General features: G+C 32.6%; 2 protein-coding genes across 2 annotated transcripts; both read right to left on the reverse strand.

Annotated features, from left to right (window-relative positions):
* Positions 1-5,329: 5,329 nt before the first annotated feature.
* On the reverse strand, positions 5,330-7,787 carry LOC120128749 (calcium-dependent protein kinase 1-like). Its single transcript, XM_039146383.1, has 7 exons — positions 7,002-7,787; positions 6,662-6,805; positions 6,395-6,547; positions 6,196-6,311; positions 5,884-6,051; positions 5,549-5,773; positions 5,330-5,426 (listed from the first exon to the last, which is right to left on the reverse strand). The coding sequence occupies exons 1-7, from the start codon at positions 7,756-7,758 to the stop codon at positions 5,358-5,360; spliced, it is 1,632 nt and encodes a 543-aa protein (XP_039002314.1). The 5' UTR covers positions 7,759-7,787; the 3' UTR covers positions 5,330-5,357.
* A 1,185-nt stretch (positions 7,788-8,972) lies between these two features.
* On the reverse strand, positions 8,973-11,150 carry LOC120128731 (dihydroneopterin aldolase 2-like). The gene is made up of 3 exons (XM_039146361.1): positions 11,028-11,150; positions 9,500-9,710; positions 8,973-9,401 (listed from the first exon to the last, which is right to left on the reverse strand). The coding sequence occupies exons 1-3, from the start codon at positions 11,044-11,046 to the stop codon at positions 9,197-9,199; spliced, it is 435 nt and encodes a 144-aa protein (XP_039002292.1). The 5' UTR covers positions 11,047-11,150; the 3' UTR covers positions 8,973-9,196.
* Between the last annotated feature and the right edge of the window lie 12,793 nt (positions 11,151-23,943).

The raw sequence follows: 23,943 nt of genomic DNA on the forward strand, positions 1-23,943 counted from the left end.
ATCACCAAGAATCATTGCTCCCGTCTCTGGCGAGCCTTGTCGCACACGTAGGAGGATTTTCGCTTTAATCTCCTATGACTCCCAGGTAATGGGCATTCGGTGCGGTTTTGGGATGATCATTGGATTCCCTCGTTAGGACACTTGCGCCAGCATTTAAACTCCGCGCATCATACCGCCCCTAATGAGTTCCATGACTTCGTTGACCAAGCTGGTAAATGGATTGTCAGTAAGCTTTCCCAGTTTGTACCTGCTGCGATCCACCATCATATTATGGGAGTTATACCACCTTCTCCCTCGGGTGGCGATGACGCTTGTGTTTGGAATAAGAACTCTAATTTTCAGTTCAACGTTAGCTCAACCTACTCTTGATTGGTTGAAGAACGCTGGGATGAAGTCAACCCTCAATGGAAAATCATTTGATCAATTCTGAACCCTCAATGCTTTGTGTCCCTTTGCTTTACAAACGTAGAATCCACCCTCCACGTGCTGAGGGACTACCCCTCTGTCAGAGGAGCTTGGCTTAACATCGCCCCGACTGCCATCACCTAGATTTTTTTCTCGGCCACCTTATCCGACTGGATTATGTTTAATATGCTGTGCAAAGCAAGTATCCTAGGTTTGAACATCACTTGGGCTACTTTTTCCCAACTTTCATTTGGCAGATTTGGAAGAGGAGAAATAGTTTTGTTTTCAATAAAACGTGTTCAAGCATCGAGGATACCCTTTGATTAAGCGTCACCTGGTCGTTACATTTCGAAGGTAGCCGTTGCTCTAACCGTCCTCGCCACCAAATAATGTGTATGTGGCGTCCTCCCATGCATGTTTTTGGATGTCTCAACGTCGAAGCTACTGTCAACATCACCTCCGGTCTAGGTTCAACTGGTGGGGTGCTTTGGTCAAGTGTTGGAGTTTGACTTCTCGGTTTCAACAAGTTTTTGGGAGTATCCACTCCACTTGTGGCTGAACTATGGGGAATCTACCTTGGTTTAAGAACTGCTTGGAGCTATGGTATTGAGTCCTTGCAAATCCAGTCTGACAGTCATCATGCAATCCATGTGCTCATTGACCCCAACGATGGGTACTCGACTCCTCCACCAGTTCGTGCTATCAACTTGCTTTTGGTATATTGAATTTCTCTGGGTCCCATGTGAAGAAAATATGGTGGCTGATGGAATGGTTAAGCTTAATCTTTTCCATGAGTATCTGCTGCGTACGTTTTCAACAGCTCTTGATTCTATTCTTCATGCTGTCAAGTGAGATATCGGAAAACACTATGTGCTGCGCCTTAGTATACGGTTAAAATAAGACGGTATCAGTTTTATTATTATTTTAAATAATAAAACCTGGTAAAGATGATCGATGACCGATTCTAATTACTTATATAGATAAACGCGGTAAAAAAATTCCGGTCAAAAAATATGTTTTAAGTAGCGCTTTACCGAAAACATCATTTTTTGACCGAATTTTTTTACCGCATTTATCTATATAAGTAATTAGAACCGATCAAAAAAATTATGTATATTTTCAGTCATTTTTTACCGGTTTTATTATTTAAAATAATAATAAAATCAATACCGTCTTATTTTAGCCTAAGGCGCCGCACTGCAGAACTGCCGTGAGATATCAGAAGTCCCTCGTATGTTAAATTTGTTGTAGTTAGTTAGGCTTCTTGCCTCCCTTTTCATTCAAAAAAATAAATAAAATTAATTTATTTTTTTTTTATATATTTTTAAATTAAAATAAATTTCTTTTTTATAATTATTTTTCAATAAATGATATATGAATTATTTTAAAATATAAAATTATATTAAAAATTCATTTAAATAATTCAAATTCATAAAAATAACTTAAATCATAAAATAAATTTATGATTAGAATCTTAAATTTTTTTGTCTTTAAAAGATTTTAAAATTATTTATCATTTAGTTTTATTTTTAAATCTTTCATTACCTATAATCTAATATATATATCCATATTTTTTAAAGATTTTTTTTAATGAGTTGTTTATACCATTAACAGTTATTAAAGATATATATATATACATTGTGTTAGATGTTATTCAACTATTTGATTTGCCTAGGTGGTTAAAGTGTTTTCATTCGAATTTTGGTTCCATGTTCAAATCTTAAGAACACCTTATTATTTCCTATTTTTATGTCGTAATTCAAAAGAATTTATATAACAAAAAAATCCATCTAATGATAAAAAAAGTGTTCAAATTATATATTTTATTCACTTTAGGTGTTTAAAAGATTTTTTATGTGAAAGTATATGTCCTAATAATGACCATTAATGATTGTTAAAAAAGTGCACCAGTCATTCAAAACATAACATGTATTGTGTTAATAAACTTTTAAATGTTTTATTAAAAATATTATTATTACTATTATTATTTAAAATCTCAAAATAAACTTTAACCCAAAACATCGACTCCATTATTAGTCACTCTTATCGCCGCTACTATTATCGCTCATCTACTCACTCAACATCATTTTAAGGGTAAAGTATACAAATAATCCCAAAATTTTTATATCACTTGCATTTTATTCACTCAACTTTTGAAACTTATAATATAATCATCGAATTTTTAATTTATTTTTATTTTGATTTCTGCGGTTACGTATGTTAATTTTTTCTGACGTGGCAGTTAACCCCGTTAACCCACCCCTTCTTCTTTTCCAAGTTATTATTTTTCTTCTCCAGGTTATTTCTTCTTCTCCAGATTACTTACTCTTCTTCTAGAATTAGTAAACTGAAAGGTTTTCTTTATTAGCTAAAATGGTTTTGATAATGCTAATCTTAAGTATATAATTACACCAAATTTAGTCAAGTACAAATAAATGCATTAAGATGGTCTAAAAACCACCAAATAAATCCCCCAAGCCTCTTTCACCACTTTCCTTGCATTTGCTGGTTTTATTTTGGTAATCAGTAACAGGAAAAAGAAAACTGAAGGGATTTAGTGTAATAATAAATACACTGTGATGGCTGAGAAATCAAAGCATCAATGAAAGAGAAGCACCCAAATTTGATTTGACATTGCAGAATCAGACCCAATGTTCCTCCATTCAAAGCCATAATCTTTATCACCCACCATTGATGCTGCTAAATACGATCATCTTCTTCATTTCCCAACACTTTGCTTCACTTCAATCCACATCAAAACCCACAAACTTTTTTCTTTCAACTTAACCTTAGTTAGATCTAAGTTAAACTCACCTATCGGAAGGAAGATCGTAGAATTTCTGGGGAAAAGTAGAGGTTGGATGGTTAACCGTAGAGCTGTGAAAAGGTGAGGCGGCAAGGACTAGATTTTAGGAGACCGGTGAGGAGGAGGTTTCCCAATGTTGTATGGTTTACAGTGTGCGGATTTTGGTTTTGGTTCTCATCGTCGTTTTGAGCAGAGAAGGCCAGATTGAAGGGGGTGGGTAAACGGGGTTACCTGGAGAAGAAGGGGTGGGTTAACGGTTGACTGCCACATCAGCAGAAAGTAATGACAGTAATATCAGAACCCCGAAATATCATAATCAAAATGAAAACGAATTAAAAGTTCGGGAATTGTATTATAAATTTTAAAAGTGTAATGATAAAAATACAAATGTCCTAAAAGTTCAGAAACTATTTATAGCTTTACCCTTTTTTTTAACTCTAAATGTTTAATACCTAGATTTTTTATCCCCAAAGTAAAAGCTCCTTCTATCGTCCGATTCTATGCCTAAATGCATGCACTTCAAGTAAGGGTGTTCATTCAGTTAAAACGGTGGTCGACCGAACCGAATTAACCATAACCGAATTAATTAAACTTTTTTTTTCTTTAAATGTTAATCGAACCGAATTTTTTTTCGAACATATTAACCGAACCGAATAAATTTCGGTTAATTCGATTAATTTCGAATTAACCGATTTTTTTTTAAAATTTTCTAATTTATATAAAAATTAAATATTTTTTAATTCAAAAAAATTTATAATTAATTTAAATAATATATAATTATAAAATAAAAATTTTAGATAAATTTTTTAATTAATTAATATTGATTTAAGTTTAAAAGTTATTGGATCTTAAATTATTAATTGGGTTTTAAATGGTTTGGGCTTAACCCATATTTTATATATAATATATTTAATATTTTTTAATTAAAAAACAGTTTACAATTAATTTAAATAATATATAATTATAAAAAAAAAATTTATATAATTTTTAATTATTAATATTGATTTAAGTTTAAAAGTTATTAGATCTTAAATTATTAATTGGGTTTTAAATGATTTAGGTTGAGCCCATATGTTATATAATATATTAATATTTAAAATTTAATTTCGGTTAATTCGGTTAATTAACCGTTAATCGAATTCTAAAAATTTTCTTAACCGTTAACCGACCGAATTAATTCGGTAACCGAATCGAATTAACCGAATTAATTTGGTTCGGTCGGTTAACCGAATTAGTTCGGTTATTTGAACACCCCTAACTTCAAGGATTAACTCTTTCGTGCATGGGTGTAATTCTACTATAGATTTAATTTCTTCGAAGAGTTTATTCGAAAACAATTCTTACTTAGCTGAAAGAGAGGAATTCCTTTTAAAGCCAAATCTTCTTTTTTTCATGGTAAGGAATCGGGAGTGTTAAAACAAAGACAAAGCAGCCTTCTCTAGAATCTCGTCGCCTGTGACGATAAGGGGAAAAGGTGGCCGGAGGGGAAGGAATTAGATATTAGAGTATTAGGGATTGGGGGGGGGGAATTTAAGAGATTGGAACAACGTTAAGGGGAATAATCGATATTAGAATTTCGATGATGGACAGATGGGTGACCATTGACGACAGTGAGGTGGTCGGTGTCAAAATTGATATTTTGGGATTAACATATTTAGATTTTAAAGAAATTTGTGTTTTCTTTTAAATAAAAATTTATAAAGATGTCACGTCTCATGATTTGAGTTGTCGATAATTTTTTAAACAATCATTAACGGACAAACATTTTAAATTGTAACAGAAAAAATATTATACACTTATTTTAGGAAAAAAATAGATACCTAATATGAACAAGAAATATAATTTGGACAATTATTAAAATTTAATTTATTAAAAAGAATATGTATGAAAAAGAAAATGTATAGAAATAAATTGTGAAAAACATATATGTATTTTTACTTGTTCTTAAATTCAATTTTCATTAATTACAAAAGTATGAACCAATAGATGGAAGTGTATACAACAGATTTCAGGCACAATAACAATTAAAGGTTTTTTTTTTGTGGTGATGATCCCAAACTTTGAAGAGCTAAATTAAAAGGCTTGAATAAAAACTAAATAAAATGTCCTGGGAAAAATACTATAATATCTTTTGCCAAAATATGTATTATGTACCTTTCTTACCAACTTTAGGTAGCATCATGGCTACAAATTCATTGTAATCAATCCGACCATCCTGTGGAAAACCAAAAAAATAAAAAAAAAAATACGATAAGCTGTTCACCTTAATGGGGTTTAAGTTTATCCAAAACACACAAGTTTGCATATGCATGATGGAAATGGATTCGAGATGCTTACGTTATCTGCATCGACTTCTTTCATGATTTCATCGAGGCGGAGGTCTTTGATACCGAACTCTTGACAAGCTTTTTGAAGCTCGTCCGGAGTGATGTAGCCGCTGCCATCTCTGTCGAAATACGAGAAGGCTGCTAATAGATTGTCTTCCCTCTCAATCTTGTTTAGATGCAATGTTGCAGCTACAAACTCTTCGTAATCAATTGTACCACTGTTATTAATGTCTGCCTGAGATTCCCAAATAAGCAAAAGACAATCATGTCAAATTGGTATCATTCTGGTATCAAGATATCTGTCGATACTCGGGTTGGACACCGAGAAGAGTCGAAGTAACTTACGGCCTGCATTAGAGCACGGAACTCTGATTCTGCAAGATTGGCACCAAATCTTTTCAATCCATTTTTGAGTTCATCGTAGGTGATTTGACCGCTACCATCAGTGTCTATCATCTTGAACATTTCTTTCAACCCAGCTATTTCTTCTTCAGAAAGTCTTTGGGCAATGACCTTTAAAAGAAACAACGAAATAATGGAGATTTTAACCAAATAAGTATCATTTAAACGTGGGATTTCTGCATTGAAAATGAGTTTCAATTTCAAAATGCATCTTTCCTGAAGCTGGACGGGTCATTGTAAACGGAAGATACTTACTCTTAAGGCCATTTTCTTGAGCTTATCCATTGCAGAAAATTGCTTCAGGCGGCTTAAGACAACAGAATCAAGTGGCTTGTCTGGTGCCACCCCATCAACTTGAACCCAAGGGTGGCCTGCAAATTATCAAGTATCAAATTAAGCTAATTCTGCAAGTTTAATCCATTAGTCGCGACATCTAAGTTATAACGAGACTTACGTAGTACTTCGTGAGCTGTTATCCGCCTCTTTGTGTCTCTGTCGAGCATTCTCCTCACCAGTTCTTTAGCACTTTCAGAGATATTAGGCCAGGGATCAGATGAGAAGTCAAGCTCACCATTCAAAACCTCGTTAAATATTTCTTGTTCAGTTTCTACATCAAAATAACAAGAAATAGACCAAACTTTCATAACAAGGTTGCTCGAAAAACTTAAGATTTCAACAGCAACGCAAATAATAACAGAAATTGTATCTGATGAACACTTACCACCCCAAAATGGAGGCACCCCACTTAAGAGAATGTAAGTGATTACCCCAGCACTCCACACATCCGCTTTCGGACCATAACGCTTTTGCAATACCTCGGGTGCGACATAATACGGGCTTCCGACAATATCGGTTAAGATGTCCCCTAAAAGATTTGATGACCTTCTTTAAGTAAGCAATACATTGGTGAATTCAAAACGTTGTGGAAAAATCTCTAAACTCTTTCTTCCTATAAATGAAATGTACTATCTAAGGAACATCGAAGTCTTCCACAACATTGGGCTAAAAGTTCATTTTAACTAGAAATGAGAAGTGATAAAAATGCACCATTTTGAACATACCAGGCTTGAAGAATATCGATAATCCAAAATCGATGGCTTTAAGAGGTGAATCCTCCTGTTCATTCACAAAAAGGAAATTTTCAGGCTTGAGATCCCTGTGCATTACTCCCATGGCATGGCAAGCTTCAACGACAGAAACAACAATCCTTGCTAGCTCAGCTGCCTTTCTTTCACTATAATGCCCTCTCTTTACAATCCTATCAAAAAGTTCACCCCCCGCACACAACTCCATCACAACATGAACCGCCATGGAATCCTCATAAGACCCTTTGATGGATATAACATTAGGGTGCCCTGACAAGTGATGCATTATCTGAATTTCTCTCTTCACATCATCGACATCATCAAGAGTCGTAAGCTTCCTTTTTGCAATCGATTTACAAGCGAATTGTTTCCCGGTACCTTTCTCGATGCAAAGGAAAGTTGTTCCAAACTGTCCTCGACCTAACTTCCTCCCCAAGCTATAGTATTCCTTCAAATGACCTGTTTTGGTTTGCAACACTGAATCAACCTTCAACCCTGCACATGATTGCCTCTTCACATTATGAGCCTTTCTGGTTTTCCGAGTCTCAGTTTTACCCTCATTAAATGCTGCAAGTTGAGATGGGCTGGAGTTGAGTCTTTTAGGGTGAGATTTGGATTGTTGTCTTTGTGTTGTTTCATGGACATTCGATTGCTGTCTTGGTATTGCTTCACTGGCTTTTGATTGTTGCCTTTGGGTTGTTTCAATGGATTTCGATCGTTGTTCCATCTTCATTTCTTCCGGAGGTTGTTTTTGAACCGCGTCGGATTCTTTACTTCCAGCCTGATCCTGATCTTTAGTTTCTCCTTCATTTCCATCGCCATCTTGTTTTTTCTTATCATTTTCGGCTTCCACCGCTGATTTGGCACAGGTATTTCCCATTTGGACACCTAAATTCTCACACTTGTTCTTCTTTAACCATCCATGAGTATCTAAATTCACCCATGAACTATAATCCCATTTCTTATCTCCCTAAAAGGGTTCTTTTTTGAAACAAAATAACATAAATTTAAAAAATGGAGCTTTAGCCAATCAAAACCACCCCTATATCTTCATGCAAGCATTTCAACAAAAGCCAATGATTCAATGTTGAATGTAATGAATCAAATAGAAGAATTATCCCTCTACTCTAAAGCAATTCCATTAAAAAATTAGGATCCTTTTTGGGCTTTAAATTATTCTAGAAATTCCACATAATGATCAATGATCATTAGAAACAATATATTTCCTAGGAAAATCAATGATCATTAATTAAAAAAAAGGAAGAAAATCTCCAATAACCCAATGCAACAATCAGAATCGACAAATTCTACGTCAAACATTAATATGAATGGGAAAATAATGTATCCTTTATTAATTTGTATAATCAAAGAAAAAGAAAGTTGCTTTTTCTGCATTTTTTTCTTTCCCCATTCGAAAGGGAAAGAAAACAAAGGAAAGAAAAAAGGGCAGGTTTTTCAGTTAGAATTGTTTCTAATTTTGCATGTTTAAATAGGTTCTTATAAGGTGTAGCTCACCACCAGTCTGGTTCCGGTGGTCATCAGGGCATGATTGTTGACCGACTTTCTGATAGACGGTTGAGATTTTATGATGGTTAAGCTTTTAGCTGAAATATTTAGGTTAAATTATGATTTCGATCCCTCTAGCGTACTCCTATTATATTTGGATTTTACTTGAATACAATAGTAAAATCATTTTTCATCCGTTTACACGTTAACTTAAATATTTTCTATTCTGTTTTCAGTATTATATGAATTTTAGTTCAACCTGCTCTTAGTTTATATTTTCATCGTTCATTGTTTGATCGATAAATTTCGTATATCCCGGTGCCCCGGAATCCGACAAAACTGTATGTGTGCATATATATATGCATGTAATGTTTTCATATCTTCCATCATAGGACAACTTCGATGGCTTTGATTCTTACTAGTGGCAATCTTAGACAAGTATAAAAACACAATAATTTGGATAGCCCTTGATTAATATTCATAGGAAGAAATTATAGTCTTGGCGGCTTGGACACATTCCACCACACAACACATATCACACATGAAAAAAAACTACAACCAGTCAGGCAATACCAGGCATCGTTCCCACCCGCAAACGACTTTTCAAAAGATGAAGCATTCGTACATACATACGTTCATACATGTATAAATGTATATGTCGGAGATCAGTTAGGAGCATCAATGCTCCTATATCTGACAATCTCAACTCCAAGGTAATCGATAGAACCCTGAACAGCAACATGAGGCTTCTGAACTTGCACACGAACAGCAGATATCTGAGGGTGATTTGTGAAGATTTTTGATGCAATCATTTGAGCCACTGATTCTAAAAGATTCTGAGATTGTCCTTCCACTACTTCCTTCACTATGCTATTGCATATGTTGCCAAAAAAAATAATCAAATTACCAAAAAAAAAAAACAAGCTAAATAATCCATCCAATGTTTTCAACATCTTCAAGTTACTCACCGGTAAATAGCGGTGTAACTAAGTGTATTGGATAAGTCGTCGGATTTACCGGCATTCCGAAGATCCATCCAGGCATCTACATCGATCACGAACTTCTGACCCAGTTTTTTCTCTTCAGGCTTTACCCCATGGTAACCATGAAATTTCAAGCCCCTCAATACGAGTTTGTCTCCTGTTGGTATTCCGTTCCCCACAGCCTCCGTCGTTGTCCCTGTTACATAACCATAACATTTTCTATTAGCTATTATATTTCAGAGACTGAAGAGACAACAAGCAGCTGAAAGATCAAATAAATTTAGCAATCATTTTAATTAGTTTCTTCACCCTAAACAACACTAAGGCATTGAAATTCATTGTTCACCTCAAACATGCTTCAAAAATGAAGGAACCTCTATAAACTATGTAGTTCATGTTTTTTATATCGCTCAAGTAACCCTGTCTGACATAGGTATCGAAATATGACCTGCTAAAGAACCTTCAAGTACATGAAGAAACTTAAATAATGTTGAATAAATATATATATCATCTTATCTTAGACTCACACCGAAATCTGAGTAAATTAACCTCTAGATCTCGCAATCAATGTGCCACATAAGGGAATAGAACTACATCCTCATACAATACCAGATTATACTTCTATACTAGAAGGAGTTGATTGTGCATCATCATCTTTAATTAAAATGCAACCAAGAATCCAACTTCCAACGAGTGCTAATAGTTGACCACATCTTCTCTTATATTAGGAAGGCGCCGGCTATTCTATAAAGATTCAAGTACTCAAACAAAGGTATGAATATTTATTCGTTTTTCCTCCCTAGAATTGTTTAAAAAGACTTATTTAAAACCAATGGCGACAATAGACGCACTATATGAAGAATTATTTGGTAAAAAGAGGAAGGTGACAATGAAAAACATCTCCTCTTGATGTTTTTTCATGAGCTGCTTTTCCATGAAAGTGATGTGTGAATGACTCGAAGGAGATATTCTTAACAAAGACTGTTCTGAGCAATCATTTGTCATAAACACAAGCTGTTCCAAACAGAAAGTGTTGCGAGCAATGGCTGATTTGGGCAAGAATTGTCTAGTACAAGAACTTTCAGTGAAACGACATGGTTACTTGATTCGGGTCATCTTTGCTATTATTTTCGGAAGTATAATTCCATGTAAAACAATTCTACTTTTTCCGTAAGAAGAGATAGATAGTGTATTAGTAGTCCAAATCAAATATCTACGCACTCAAATTCCAACATCATGATCAAGATACCCAAAAAAGAAGGAAAATATGACACATTTGTAACTACGAGATAATTGATTAATAGGAATTTGTAGCATTTTACTTTTTACGAGTAATTTTTTTTAGGTAAACCAGAAAACAAAGAATCTCCAATGCTGAAATCACATAGATCCTCAAGTAAACTAATAAAGCACAAACATTTGGATTACTCAACCAAATTTCTTAAAACCCATAAAGAAACAGAGTAAAGAAATCAAACCCAATGGTTTAGGGAGAAAGGGGAAAAGGAATTACCACAGCTGGGTGCAGCCATTGTAGTCTAGCTGTTTCCAAAACGTGAAATTGCAGAAAGTAGTAGGGGGAAGATGGATAAGTTGTTCTGTTTTTGATGTTTGTAAACTAAAGGGGGAAAGAAGGGGTGTACCAAACCAATAATGATTTGAACAAAATGAGCTATAATATTGGGATCCATATCAGTGTTGGAGGAGATGATTGGAGTAGGTAGACCGGTTCTATTTTTTTTTTATTAAAACTAACGATTTTAAAATAATAACAACTAAATTTATAAGACTAAATTACTCGTTAGTAACTCTATTATTTTGGTTATCAAACAATTTTTTTTTCAATTTTAGCATCAAAGTTACCAATCTTTTCATCATTCGCGGTTATATAATTGATGAAATTCTTAATGTATCATTTTTAAAGTAGTGCAATAATACATTTAATCCTCGTTTTTTTATTTATTCTTAATTAATAAATTTAGCTCTTTATATTTATAATTCTATTATAAAATTTAATTTTTTGTCAATTTCTTTTTTTTAATGATGTTTTGTCTAGTTAGTATGAGTGGGTGATTCAAATCCATAAACCTTAAACATTCATGAAAGGTTGAATTATAAACAATTATTTCATGTGATTATGACATATATAGTCTTAATTCTCAAGTGGATTAATCCTAAATCCAAGTTGGATTTTACCAGTCAATTGGGGTGGATTAATCTTAAAACCTATATTTTCCACGTTTGAATTTGTTAAATTGATAAACCTTGATTAGAAAAATAAGATCGCAAACAATGTTAGACATATATTTGTCTTAATTCTCAAGTGGACTAATCTCAAATCCCAATTGGATTTTACTAATCAATTAGGGTTGCTTTTGCTTCAAGAAAGCTGAAAACAAAGAGATCCTCTCATTCTTGCTTCTGAAACCCCTTGAAAGCTGGGCAGTAACTGGCAAATAACAATTCCTATAAATCTTCTTCTTCTTCTTTTTACATCAAAAGGTATCAATGGGAGCTAATAAGCAACCGGAACTTGTATAATTTTTCTGATTGAATATAGTATCTGCAGATTATCTTCATGCTTTGCAAATTTCTGGATATTGGTTTCTGCAATCTGATGTATTTAATTGCCTAGCATTTCTTATAATAGTTTCAACAGTTATTCGATGCTAAACTTAACGGGGTTACTGAATTCAGAGAGTTTGTTCGATCGTTAAGTGTCTTACATCCCGAAATCAGACGAAACTGGATGTATATATGTATGTAATGTTATTATATACGTTCCCATCCAAATGTGACTTTTCAAAGGATGAAACACTCGTACATACATAAATAATACATTCATACGTGTAATCGTGTATATATATATTTTGTTACACTATAATAATCCAAGATGAAAAAATATACAGTTTAGAGCTCGAGATCTTTTGGACGTCTCCCGGTAAGTACGGCTATTCATTAGTATTCAAATAAAATAAAATAATTAATTAATATTGCTTTAGTTAGAATATATTTGTCTGTAGGCCATGAGGATCCGATCAATCCGGACTTTCGTGTAACCCACGACATGGAAGTGCAACCCATCCCCAATGGGTAACAACGGGCTTGGATTTGCATCCACTACACCTACACACGAAGTATAATATTAACTCCAGTCTTTCAATGACTAAAAAGTTGATTGGTGTATATAAATCATTCATATGTTTGTTATCCCGCCAATGTGGAAAATATGTTTTCTCATTTTCCTTATGCAACACAATTCACATGTACCCTACTTTGAGCATCAATTTCTCATTCACAACTCAACCGTTTTGAGCATGTAAAATACTGTTGTAAAGATCTCATGGAGTATAATTTGAATTAGTAAATGTATTATTCAAATATTCATCTTTACCCTTAAAAAATATGCCTCAAAGGTTCTAATTTATCACATTTTTCAACATATATGTCGAAGATCAATTAGGAGCATCAATGCTCTTATATCAGATAATATCATGACACACATTGTTTCTATGTCAAATAATTATTCCTTAATTACAAGATAAAATATAAAAAGATAGTATAGAGGGAGTAAGGGTTGATTCACAGGGACTCTAGATTTGTTGATGTAGAATGCTTTTTGATCTTGATATGGGCGAAAATATTGCAAGTAAAATTAAAAAAATGGTTTTGTTGAGAGGTAAAGAAAATAAAGATTTAAAGAAAATGAAAATCACATAATAAAAATCAGCCTCGTGCTTTAGCTTTACCTCAATTCCAATCGATCCTTGAATAGAATTTTACTCCGGTAAAATGTTGGGTTGAGTCCGCAAGATTCAATCCTTGTGACTCATTTTTCTCTTTGGTGATTATTTTCCTAAATCTATTTTAGAAATCTCAATACTTGTTTGAATTAACGGCGACAATCATTGTTAACTCAAAACAATTTAAAAGCACTTGGAAAAGGCCGACTCGAATTATGCTTTCTCTATGAAAGTCAAACTCGATCCCAATTTTCTCTTAGCGTGCTATCTCTAAGTGTGTTCAAGGGAATTTGAATATATTGATTCTATAATTCCAACGATAAACCATAACAACATTCAAGCCAAAATCTATTTTTGAAGTGAAAGTGTTTTTATTTTAAGAAAGACCATCTACCAATCTAGTTTCCAGAAAATTGAGAAATTTAACTCGAATGGTATAAGGTTCTTTTCAATTCTCACGTTAGGAATTGAGTCATCGCTTCAGCCTTCGACTTGTGAAAAACTTAGCTAAGCATGGTAGAAACCATACTTAGCATTTTAAAAAGAAAGAACATCTACAAAACTAAAGAAAAGAAGAACAATTCAATCCGAGATATGAGAGATGATTCTTTAGGCTTACCGCGATGGGGTATTTGTAGTCTCTTGGAGAACCCTAAATAACATTAAAAATCCTAAAAGAAAATTTTTGAAATTAAATCCTAAAAATAAAGATAAATCTCGATTTTAAATTCGAATTTGTAGCTGAATCTTCTGTCTTCACGCAACTGTTGACTTGATCTTCTAGAAGATATTGATTGGATTCCACGTCAGTGCTTTCATGCCCACTAGGTCGCCCATGATTCTGGAAAAATAAAAAAAAATGCATAACTTCGTCCTTTAAGTGTGATTTTCAGAATTCAGGGTCATACAAATATTAGTGATCATTTCTATGGTTTACCTAGAAAATAGGCCGATTTTCCAATTCATTTTTTTAACTTTTATGGCCCAAGTAAAAGAGAGAGAGAGAGAGAGAGAGAGACTGGGATTAGTGATCTAGGAATCAAGCAGACCGTGAACTGAGGTGTTGTATCTGGCAAGGATTTAAGATTGCTTTTGACACAAGAATATTGATATATCTTGCAAAGGATACTTCTTATTTGATAGTTATATCAATATCTGCCCCCTTGTTTCTTCTTCTTCTGTAATGGTGAAGATTTCTCCAAATTTTGCAGGCTTGCTCTTGCGAAACAAAAAAACAAAAAGAATTTTGTTTTAAGATTATCCCAACATGAAGTAGGCATGAGCAGTGACAAATGATGTTCAAAGTGTGGTATTTAAGCTTTTGATTTGAAAAATACTGTGTTATTGCATTCCTTTTGCTTATACTTTTTCCCTCCCCAACTTGTGCTACATATAAAAGATGGCTAAATTATTATTTTTTTAAACTTATTTAACAGCTATTGAAAATATTCTTCATTAAAGGGACGAGTAGCTTCCAAGAAGCCGACTTTCTTTTACGACCATTTCTAATCCAAGTTTTATTAAATGTCTTCAACGAAAATAAGTCTTTAGAAGAAAAAAAATTGACTGCAAATATATATATGAATTTCTAGAATAAGTAAATGGCTTCTAGAAGAAGTTAAATTCCGAGTATTAACTGTAGGCATTACGAATATTCCATCTATATAAATTGAAATAATTTGTATTTGAATAATACTGATGTTTTAATTCTGATTATAGTGAATTCAAAACGGAAATAAGTATTTACCATTAATTACTAATTAATTGGATTATTTCACTTATGCAGATAACATGTTTGAATATCCAAATCTTATTTCAAATTTATTATCCCATTGGTATTAATTATTCATGTGAGATTGTTAACAGTGCCATCTTAAAATGTCAATTGTAATTAATTGGATTATTTCACTTATGCAGATAACATGTTTGAATATCCAAATCTTATTTCAAATTTATTATCCCATTGGTATTAATTATTCATGTGAGATTGTTAACAGTGCCATCTTAAAATGTCAATTGATTTTTCCTTGATAAAAGTTTGGAATGAAATTTTTATCATAAACAAAAAAAAACTAAATTAAAATAATTTTAAATACCAAAGAAACAATAAAATACGGCTTTAAGTATTAATATCTTAACCCCCCTAACGCTCACTTTGTTTGAAAACTTCAAATCCTGCAATGGCGGCTAAATTCCACGTGTAGAATATTACATTTTGTTTGATGTTCAGCGAGTTAGACCAAGTATATGTTCTTCATCCTACTAAATTTATCATAATTTTAGTCTTTAGTTCTCAATAGTTTTATTTTTTAAAATAAACATAATTTAAAGGGTAAAGTACACAAACGTCCCCCGACTATAAGATATTACTTTATTAAATCATTTGACTATTAAAAATTATAAAATTATTCAACTATAGAATGTCGCTTTATTAAGTCTATCGACTATTAAAAGTTACAATTCATTATGTTCCAACCTGTACCCGACCCGGATACGAGTCCGAGATGTCACATTAACTTTTAAAAATGATATTCTTGTAAATATCAAATATTTGAACTCATTTTAAGAAAATACGATCATATATTATTGAATTGTGTTTGTTATAAAATTTTGAGGTAAAAATGTATTTATGAACAGTAAAATAAGGTAATGAACAATACCGTGAACTGTATCATGAACAATAATGAACATTGAAAAATTTCGAATATAAATTGTGTATCGATGCACTGCTACATTACCTTCGTGAAAATACGTATAAACTCGTAAAAATTTAAGCTTTCATCCGTATAAAATTTATCAATTACATATACGCATTTAAAACATTAACAAAACTCAGTCGTATGAATTTTCAAAACCGATTAGAACATATCGGATTTAATCTTTTATTTACATGGCAATCGCTATCTTTATTACAAAATGCATACTATACATTTCTTTTCTGATATGATCTTTGGAAAAGAGGAAATGACCTGTCTTGCACAATTTTTATCAATATTCCTCTTCTCAAAACCTACGCGTGAAACAATCACCCGCTAAGTCGTTGACTTAGTGAGGCATATAATACATATAATAAAACTATAAAACATTTCATATTATAAAATGCATACATATACATATACCATTATCATCATAATTTCTATTTATCATTTATGTATATCATATAACACACATAACATCATATAATTCATGTAACATATTTCATATCACCAAAACATATACATCATATGTATTGTATTTGTTATTGTTTCTTTATTAGCCCATGTACATTTTTGAGAACTTAAGGTATTTGAGTACATTGAGGTTGTGCACAAATGCTGTCACCACAGCTCATATAAATTTGCACCGAAGTGCCTCGTAGAATTTGTCCCGAAGGACCGCGTAGAAATGCACCGTAGTGCCATATAAGATTGTCTATAAAGACCACATATAAATTCCTTAAGAATCATACACATATACCAAGGATCAAGTAGGTGTCTCAAAAGACCTCATACATGTTCCAAAGAATACATATATGTCCCGAAGGACCACGTAGAATTGTTTCGAATGACCGCGTAGCCCCTCGACTCTTGGCATGCCAACTATACCTCTCGATCTCATGACACATAATATGAGCATTATCTTTTATAATTATGACATATTCACATCAACACTTAGTTCACTTACACGTAGAACATTTTCATATGAATCATATTCACATGTCACATAGCTTATACCTTGTTCATATGTCTTCTCATAGACATATATTCTTTCTCACGTAATCACATAGGTTCATATCATATAACATGTATCATGTGTTGCATATTTATATGCCACATATATTCATATATACCTTACATAGCACATAAGATAACATATCATGCATATCACATAGTTGATATCATATTTTTTTTCACATGTTCATGTAATTCAATATCACATATCGCATATAATAACATATGACACCTATACACATTTTCATGTACTCATGTACACATAAAGATCACATACATTTAAGAAATTACTCCTTACCATAATAACTCTGTCACTGGCTCATCGCAAGCCAATGTTTGATCGATAACTTAAGTACAATTAAATTGCACTCACCTTAGCATTGCTTTGGTTCGATCCTATCTCTTTGATTGTTCCGAAACTTGTTTAGGCTCAATATCTACATAAACATAATTTCTGAAACAATTATCAAAAGCCTAAACCTTATAACTTGGTATTAATAACTTAGGCTAATTTAATGAACTAAAATTCTATTTTTCCTTTAGGGGTGTATCGATGCACTATGGGTGCATCGATACACAAAATAGCTTCGAAATTTCCATGCATCGATGCCTACCTGTGTGCATCGATGCACACTGAATAATTTCTGGAAATTTAACCTTGATGCTTCGGTACATGTTGAATGTGTACCGATGCACACTAGTCCAGAATTCTCATTTATACACGTAAATTACTTCCTTCTAATTTAATTGTGCCATATTTCAACCCCTTTTATATCCTTAACTCACATACACATGCTTAAACTCATTTATATCCATTTATTTCATCTTTAACCTCAAAATTCCATCTTTCATATGTAAATCAATAATCATACCAAATTTTCCATGTTATCCAAACTTAATTCTAACACTTCTAACTTCTTATTCTCATGGACAAGTCAAATTCATCCTTTAAATTCATTTAAATCTTCTTATTCAAAATTCCACTTAAAACCCCATTTTCTTTAATCTATCACAACTTCTTTATCTTTTGATTTTATGATAACTTAAGCTTTATGTTGAAAACATTTTGATGTTTCGATATAACAAATGAATTTTAAGATTTTGCAAATAATTTTCTAAGTATATTCGATATAATTATTCGAATATCAAAATATTACTCCAAGTCTTTCAAAGTTCATTTTAATCCTTACTAAAGTGTAAAATTGTGTTTTATACTTAACTATTTTAAAACAATTTTACAAAGTATTTCGAGCCTTAATCAAGCCAAAAATATTTTCTTTTTAAAGGGTTTCAAGAAAAACCAGATTGCCCAGGAGGTACAGATTCCCCCCTAGGGGGTACCGATTCCCCCTGTCTAACGGTCAAAAACATATTGCACTTAGGGAACCGATTCCCCATGAGGGGGTACTGATTTCCCCCACGCTCCAAGCTGTTTTATTAATTGTTTCTCATCCCCAAACGGCTCCAAAACATCCCCAATGACTATATACGACTTCAAACACATTCCAAGCTATAAATACAAGCTAAGGACACTTGAAGAAGCAAGAGAACAACTATCCAAGCAATCAAACACAAGAGAAGAGTTTTTCAATCTTATTTCATCTTTCTCTTGTAAATATTTTGTTTTTGTGAGCTTAATTCTTGTAAACACCTACCTTAGAGAGGTTTTCTTGTTTACATTTCTTATCCTTTTGTAAAGGGGAAAGGTTCTAGCTAATCCCGTGTAAAAGCTAGGGAAAGGTTCTAGTTTAGCCCGGAAAAACTAGGGAGTTTGTAAGGTTACTCTTTATCCTCAAAAGAAAGAACAAATTAGTAAATTTTGGAAAATCCTTGGTGAGGAGCTAAGGTAGTGGACGTAGACTTTGGTTGAGAAAGTCGAACCACTATAAATCGCTGTGCAATTCTCTATCTTTCAATCTCCTTACTCCCTAAACACAAAATCGTTCCGACCCCTCTTTGCAAACCGTTCCGGTTGTCGATTCGAACTTCCGAAAATCCTAATAATTGGCATAAGAGCCTAACTCGTTAAGAAGGTTTAACCACCTTGAGACAATCCTAAAAGAAGCTCTACCAATTCCCTACACAACCGAGAAGATGGCTTCCACCTCTGGCTCGTTCCACATGAAAGACTCCCTACCAACCGACAAACCTCCATACTTCAATGGAGTCAACTATCATCATTGGAAGAAATTAATGAAGGTATTCATCCAATCCAATGATCTTGATGTATGGGAGATAATCGAGAATGGCTACTCTTCTCCAAAGAAGAAGGAGAAGAAGCGGAGTGACAAAGAACGGAATAAAGCTTAACTTAATGCCAAGGCCATGCACACTAGTCCGGAATTCCCATTTATACACGTAAATTACTTCCTTCTAATTTAATTGTACCATATTTCAACCCCTTTCATATCCTTAACTCACATACACATGCTTAAACTCATTTATATCCATTTATTTCATATTTAACCTCAAAATTCCATCTTTCATATGGAAATCAATAATCATACCAAATTTTCCATGTTATCCAAACTTAATTCTAACTTCTTATTCTCATGGATAAGTCAAATTCATCCTCTAAATTCATTTAAATCTTCTTATTCAAAATTCCACTTAAAAACCCATTTTCTTTAATCTATCACAACTTCTTTATCTTTTGATTTTATGATAACTTAAGCTTTCCTTAAGCTTAGTTATCATCTAATGATCAAAACTTAAAATCAACAAACAATCAAGAAATCAGAAAACTCACCTTTGCTTTGAGCTTTCACGTTTGAGAGAAGAATATGATGAAGAAAGAAGAAGGAAGAGTAATCTGGAAACATTTGTTTTCTACACATGCTCCACATGGGTATTTTAATACCCATTAATTATTATTTAATTATTTCCTTGTTCAATGACTCATTTGCCCTTTGATTCTTTTAATAATTACTAACAACCCTTCAGGAAATACTTTCAAATAAATCATTGAACTTTTCAACTTTCCACTTTAATTACCAAATTCTGAAATTTTACAATTTAGTCACTAACCCATAGTTTGGGATATTACAAATCTCCCCTCCTTTTAAGAAAATTCGTCCTCGAATTTTCTCTGCACCTCTTGATAAGAACATATCTTTTAATGTTCTCATGTTACTTCTTTTACTTAATCTTTCATGTTCATCGCTAACAGACTTATCTTTTTCTCTTATTCAATTCTTCATATACATCCTACTTTTATAAATCCATATAATTTCATTCATTATATAGACAATACTCCAATTCTTACTACTCAATATTATGAATCAATTGATTTCCTTCATCAGTCTTTAATCACTTTACACCATTCCTTAATTCTTGTATGTAATACAATATGCAAAATTCTTTTCATATAATCTCATATACTTGTCTAAGAAATAATCACCCTTTTATAACAAAAGTTGCTAACTTACTTCAATCCTTCCATTACTTTTTTTCTTTTATACATCTATATCATATCCCTTATCATATAGATAGTAACATCAATTCTTATTACTCAAAATCCCAAATCATTCACTTTCCTCATAAGTCTCTAATTACCAAATTTCATTCTATCATTATTCAACTACATCTTAACTTCCTTAATACATATGAATCATTCTTTATATCCCTGTCCACGTCCAATTGACCAAGAAACATAACCTTAAATCCTCATTACAGATGATTAATACATACACTTTGCCAAAATCCAACAATTTTTCATATAGTCTTACGAACATTATTTTTTACTTCTATACTAACTCATACTTTATACCTCATCATAATCCTTGTCATATTTGAGCTTTTAAACTCCATCATTTAATTTCCTTAGTCCTTCATTCCTTCACAAATCTAAATCTCCTTATACATAGGTCATATCTTTTAATTCATGTTCACATACTCATTACCGATCTTTATCATCTTTATAACTTTGATAATCCACTTTACTTATACATAACCTTATTCTTCACCATCTTTTATACTTGTATTTTTCTTCCTCAAAACTCCCTTTAAAACTTGTAAATATTCTTCTCTTTGCCTTCATCATATCTATATGATCCACATACATAACCATATTCAAATCCATATCAAACATAATTAACTCACTTTATATTTTCTTCCAATCTTATAACTTTATCACCTTTACTCTTACGACTAGTCGATAACAACTGTTCAATCTAGGGCACAAGCCATAATTAATTAATTAATCATATATCCCCTTTTCAATCAGAATCATCTCAACAATAATTTACTTAACTTATCAAATCCACATTCATTCTCATACACCATGAAATTTCTTTGTTCACACTCAACATATCAACGTCTTCTATCTTATAAAATAATCACTAATGTATCATTTCTTTAAACTCTTCCGAAACAATATTCACCTCAATGAATCTTCTATTATTCTCATTATAACATTAGTTTACCATACTTTAACTCAACCGCATAGCAACTAAATTACTTCATATAAATTCTCCACTTTAGAATAGTGGAGATCCTCTAATATTATTTAATTGTACATTCAATTTTCTGAATACAAGTCTTAACTTTTCAATCTAGGGAGCAACCCTTATCAACCCGATCATATACTTTCTTTTCCATCGAAGTTTTCCTCAACGATATCTTACTCAATTTTTCAAACTCATATTTTTACTCAAATACAATATTATTCCTTTGTTTCAAAATCAAACATTATAACTTTTTTTGTCTTATAAACTGATCATTGATGTATCCATTCTTAAACTTTTCTTATCAATCTTTAGCTTTACTCAACCATACGAATTCTCACTTCCTTCACTATATCACATTACTATGATCAAAATATACAACTGCATTCGAATCCACTTCATAATTGGTTATCTTAACCTGACAATATCTTAGAGTCTTATACTTCCAATATATTTTTTTATGTCTAAATCTCGTTAGCCAACGCTGTAACATCCTCAATACCGGGTTAGTGATCAAATTGTAAAGTTTCATAATTTGATGACTAAAATAGAAGAATGAAATAGCTCTATGATTATTAGATGCATATGATGAAGGTTATTTTGTAATTGTTAAAGGAAATAAAGGGTAAAATGGTCATTTGATCATTTAAGGAATTATATACACGTGGGAAGAGAGCTATCTGGAAGCTTTTTTCTTCTTGCCTTCTCTTCTTCACGTGGGGTTAGCTTCAAAAGGTAAGTTCTTTGTTTGTAAATGAATTGTTGATTTTAAGGTTGGGTTTTGATTATTAGATGATAACTAAGCTTAAGGAAAGCTTAAATCATCTTAAAAACAAATGATGGAGAGGTTAAGAGAGATTAAAGATTTGGAGTTTTTATATGAAATTTTGGAAAGGAATTGATAAGTAGAATTTGAAGTTAAATTTGACTTGTCAATGGTTAAATTAAGAGATTTGGAGTGTTAGAATTGGAATTAGAACACATTGAAAATTTGGTATGATTTTTGAATCTCATATGGAAGATAGGATTTTGAGGTTTAAGATGAAATAAATGAATATAGATTGGTTTAAGTATGTATACTAGAGTTAAGAATGAAAAGGGGATGATATATGAAGGGTTTGAGTGGAAATGAAGTAATTTTCGGGTTGAAAATATGATTTCTGGGCAAGGGGAATCAGTACCCATTCAAGGGGAACCGATACCCCTTCAAACGACAGAATTCCAGAATGTCTTGAGGGAATCGATACCCCCATGGTAGGGAACCGATTCCCCTAAAGAAAAATGTTAATATTGGTTTAATAAGTTCGTTTAAGTTGCTAGTATTCAATTACAAGGTGTAGGTATCTAATGATTACCTCGAAATGTACATTTATGTAGATTCTACGCATAAAGAATTCCGGAACGTTTGGCAAGTAAGATCGATCAAGGGGAAAGATAAGAGATTGGAATTGACTAGTGAGGCCAGGTGAGTGCATATTAATTAGTTTATGGTGCTAAATGGAAACAAGACTTGCGACAAGTCTATTTCCTCTGTTAGAATGCATGAATATATGATTATACGTATATGAATGACATGAATTGTATGTATGCATGATTATATGTGTTAACATGCTTTTGAATGTAATGTTATGAGAAGTATGTGCTATGTAATGTATATATGAACATATGTGAAACTGAACTATGTGACTGCATGATAAAGATATGAGCCATATGACATGATATATGTGAACATGAGAAAACAAAGTATAATATGAACTATGTGATCCTATGAGAATATGAAAGAATCTATGTGATTGCATGCAACATATGATATTAGATCAATGATTACACGTACATGTGATACGTGACTGAAAAGAAAAGATATGTGGTTATAAAGAAGAATATGAATAAGTAATGTGAACTGTATAAATGATAATGCCCATGTTATGTGATATGAGCTAGGGGTATAGTTGGCATGCCAAGGGTCGAGGGTTACCTATGTTCTTCGGAACATATGGACTGTTTACCTATGTTCTTCGGAACATATGGACTGTTTACCTATGTTCGGAACATATGGACTGTTTACCTATGTTCTTCGGAACATATGGATGTTTACCTATGTCCTTCGGGACATATGGACTGATTACCTAGGTTCTTCGGAATCTATGGACTGGTCCTTCGGGACATTGATCGAGCTGTGGTGACAGCATATGTGTGCACAACCTCAATGTACTCACATACCTTAAGTTCTCACTAGTGTACATGGGCTAATAAAGTGATTAAACAAGCATATTGAATGTGATATGTATACGATGGGGTTATAAGTGGTTTGAAATGTGTTACGTGAACCATATGATGTTGTGTGTGTATAGTGTTTGATTGAAAAGGTTAACAATAAAAGTATGTGATTACATGATAAACTGTTAATGATGAATTATGTCTGTATTTTACTGTAATTAATCTGATATGATTTTATATGATACGAAGAATGCATGGAATTGCTATAACATGATAGAAAAGAACATGCATGTATCGATATATGTTTTAAAGTG

Source organism: Hibiscus syriacus, unplaced genomic scaffold, assembly GCF_006381635.1.
Source record: "Hibiscus syriacus cultivar Baekdansim isolate YM2019G1 unplaced genomic scaffold, ASM638163v2 tig00110482_pilon, whole genome shotgun sequence".
In the NCBI taxonomy this organism is placed as follows: Eukaryota; Viridiplantae; Streptophyta; class Magnoliopsida; order Malvales; family Malvaceae; genus Hibiscus; species Hibiscus syriacus.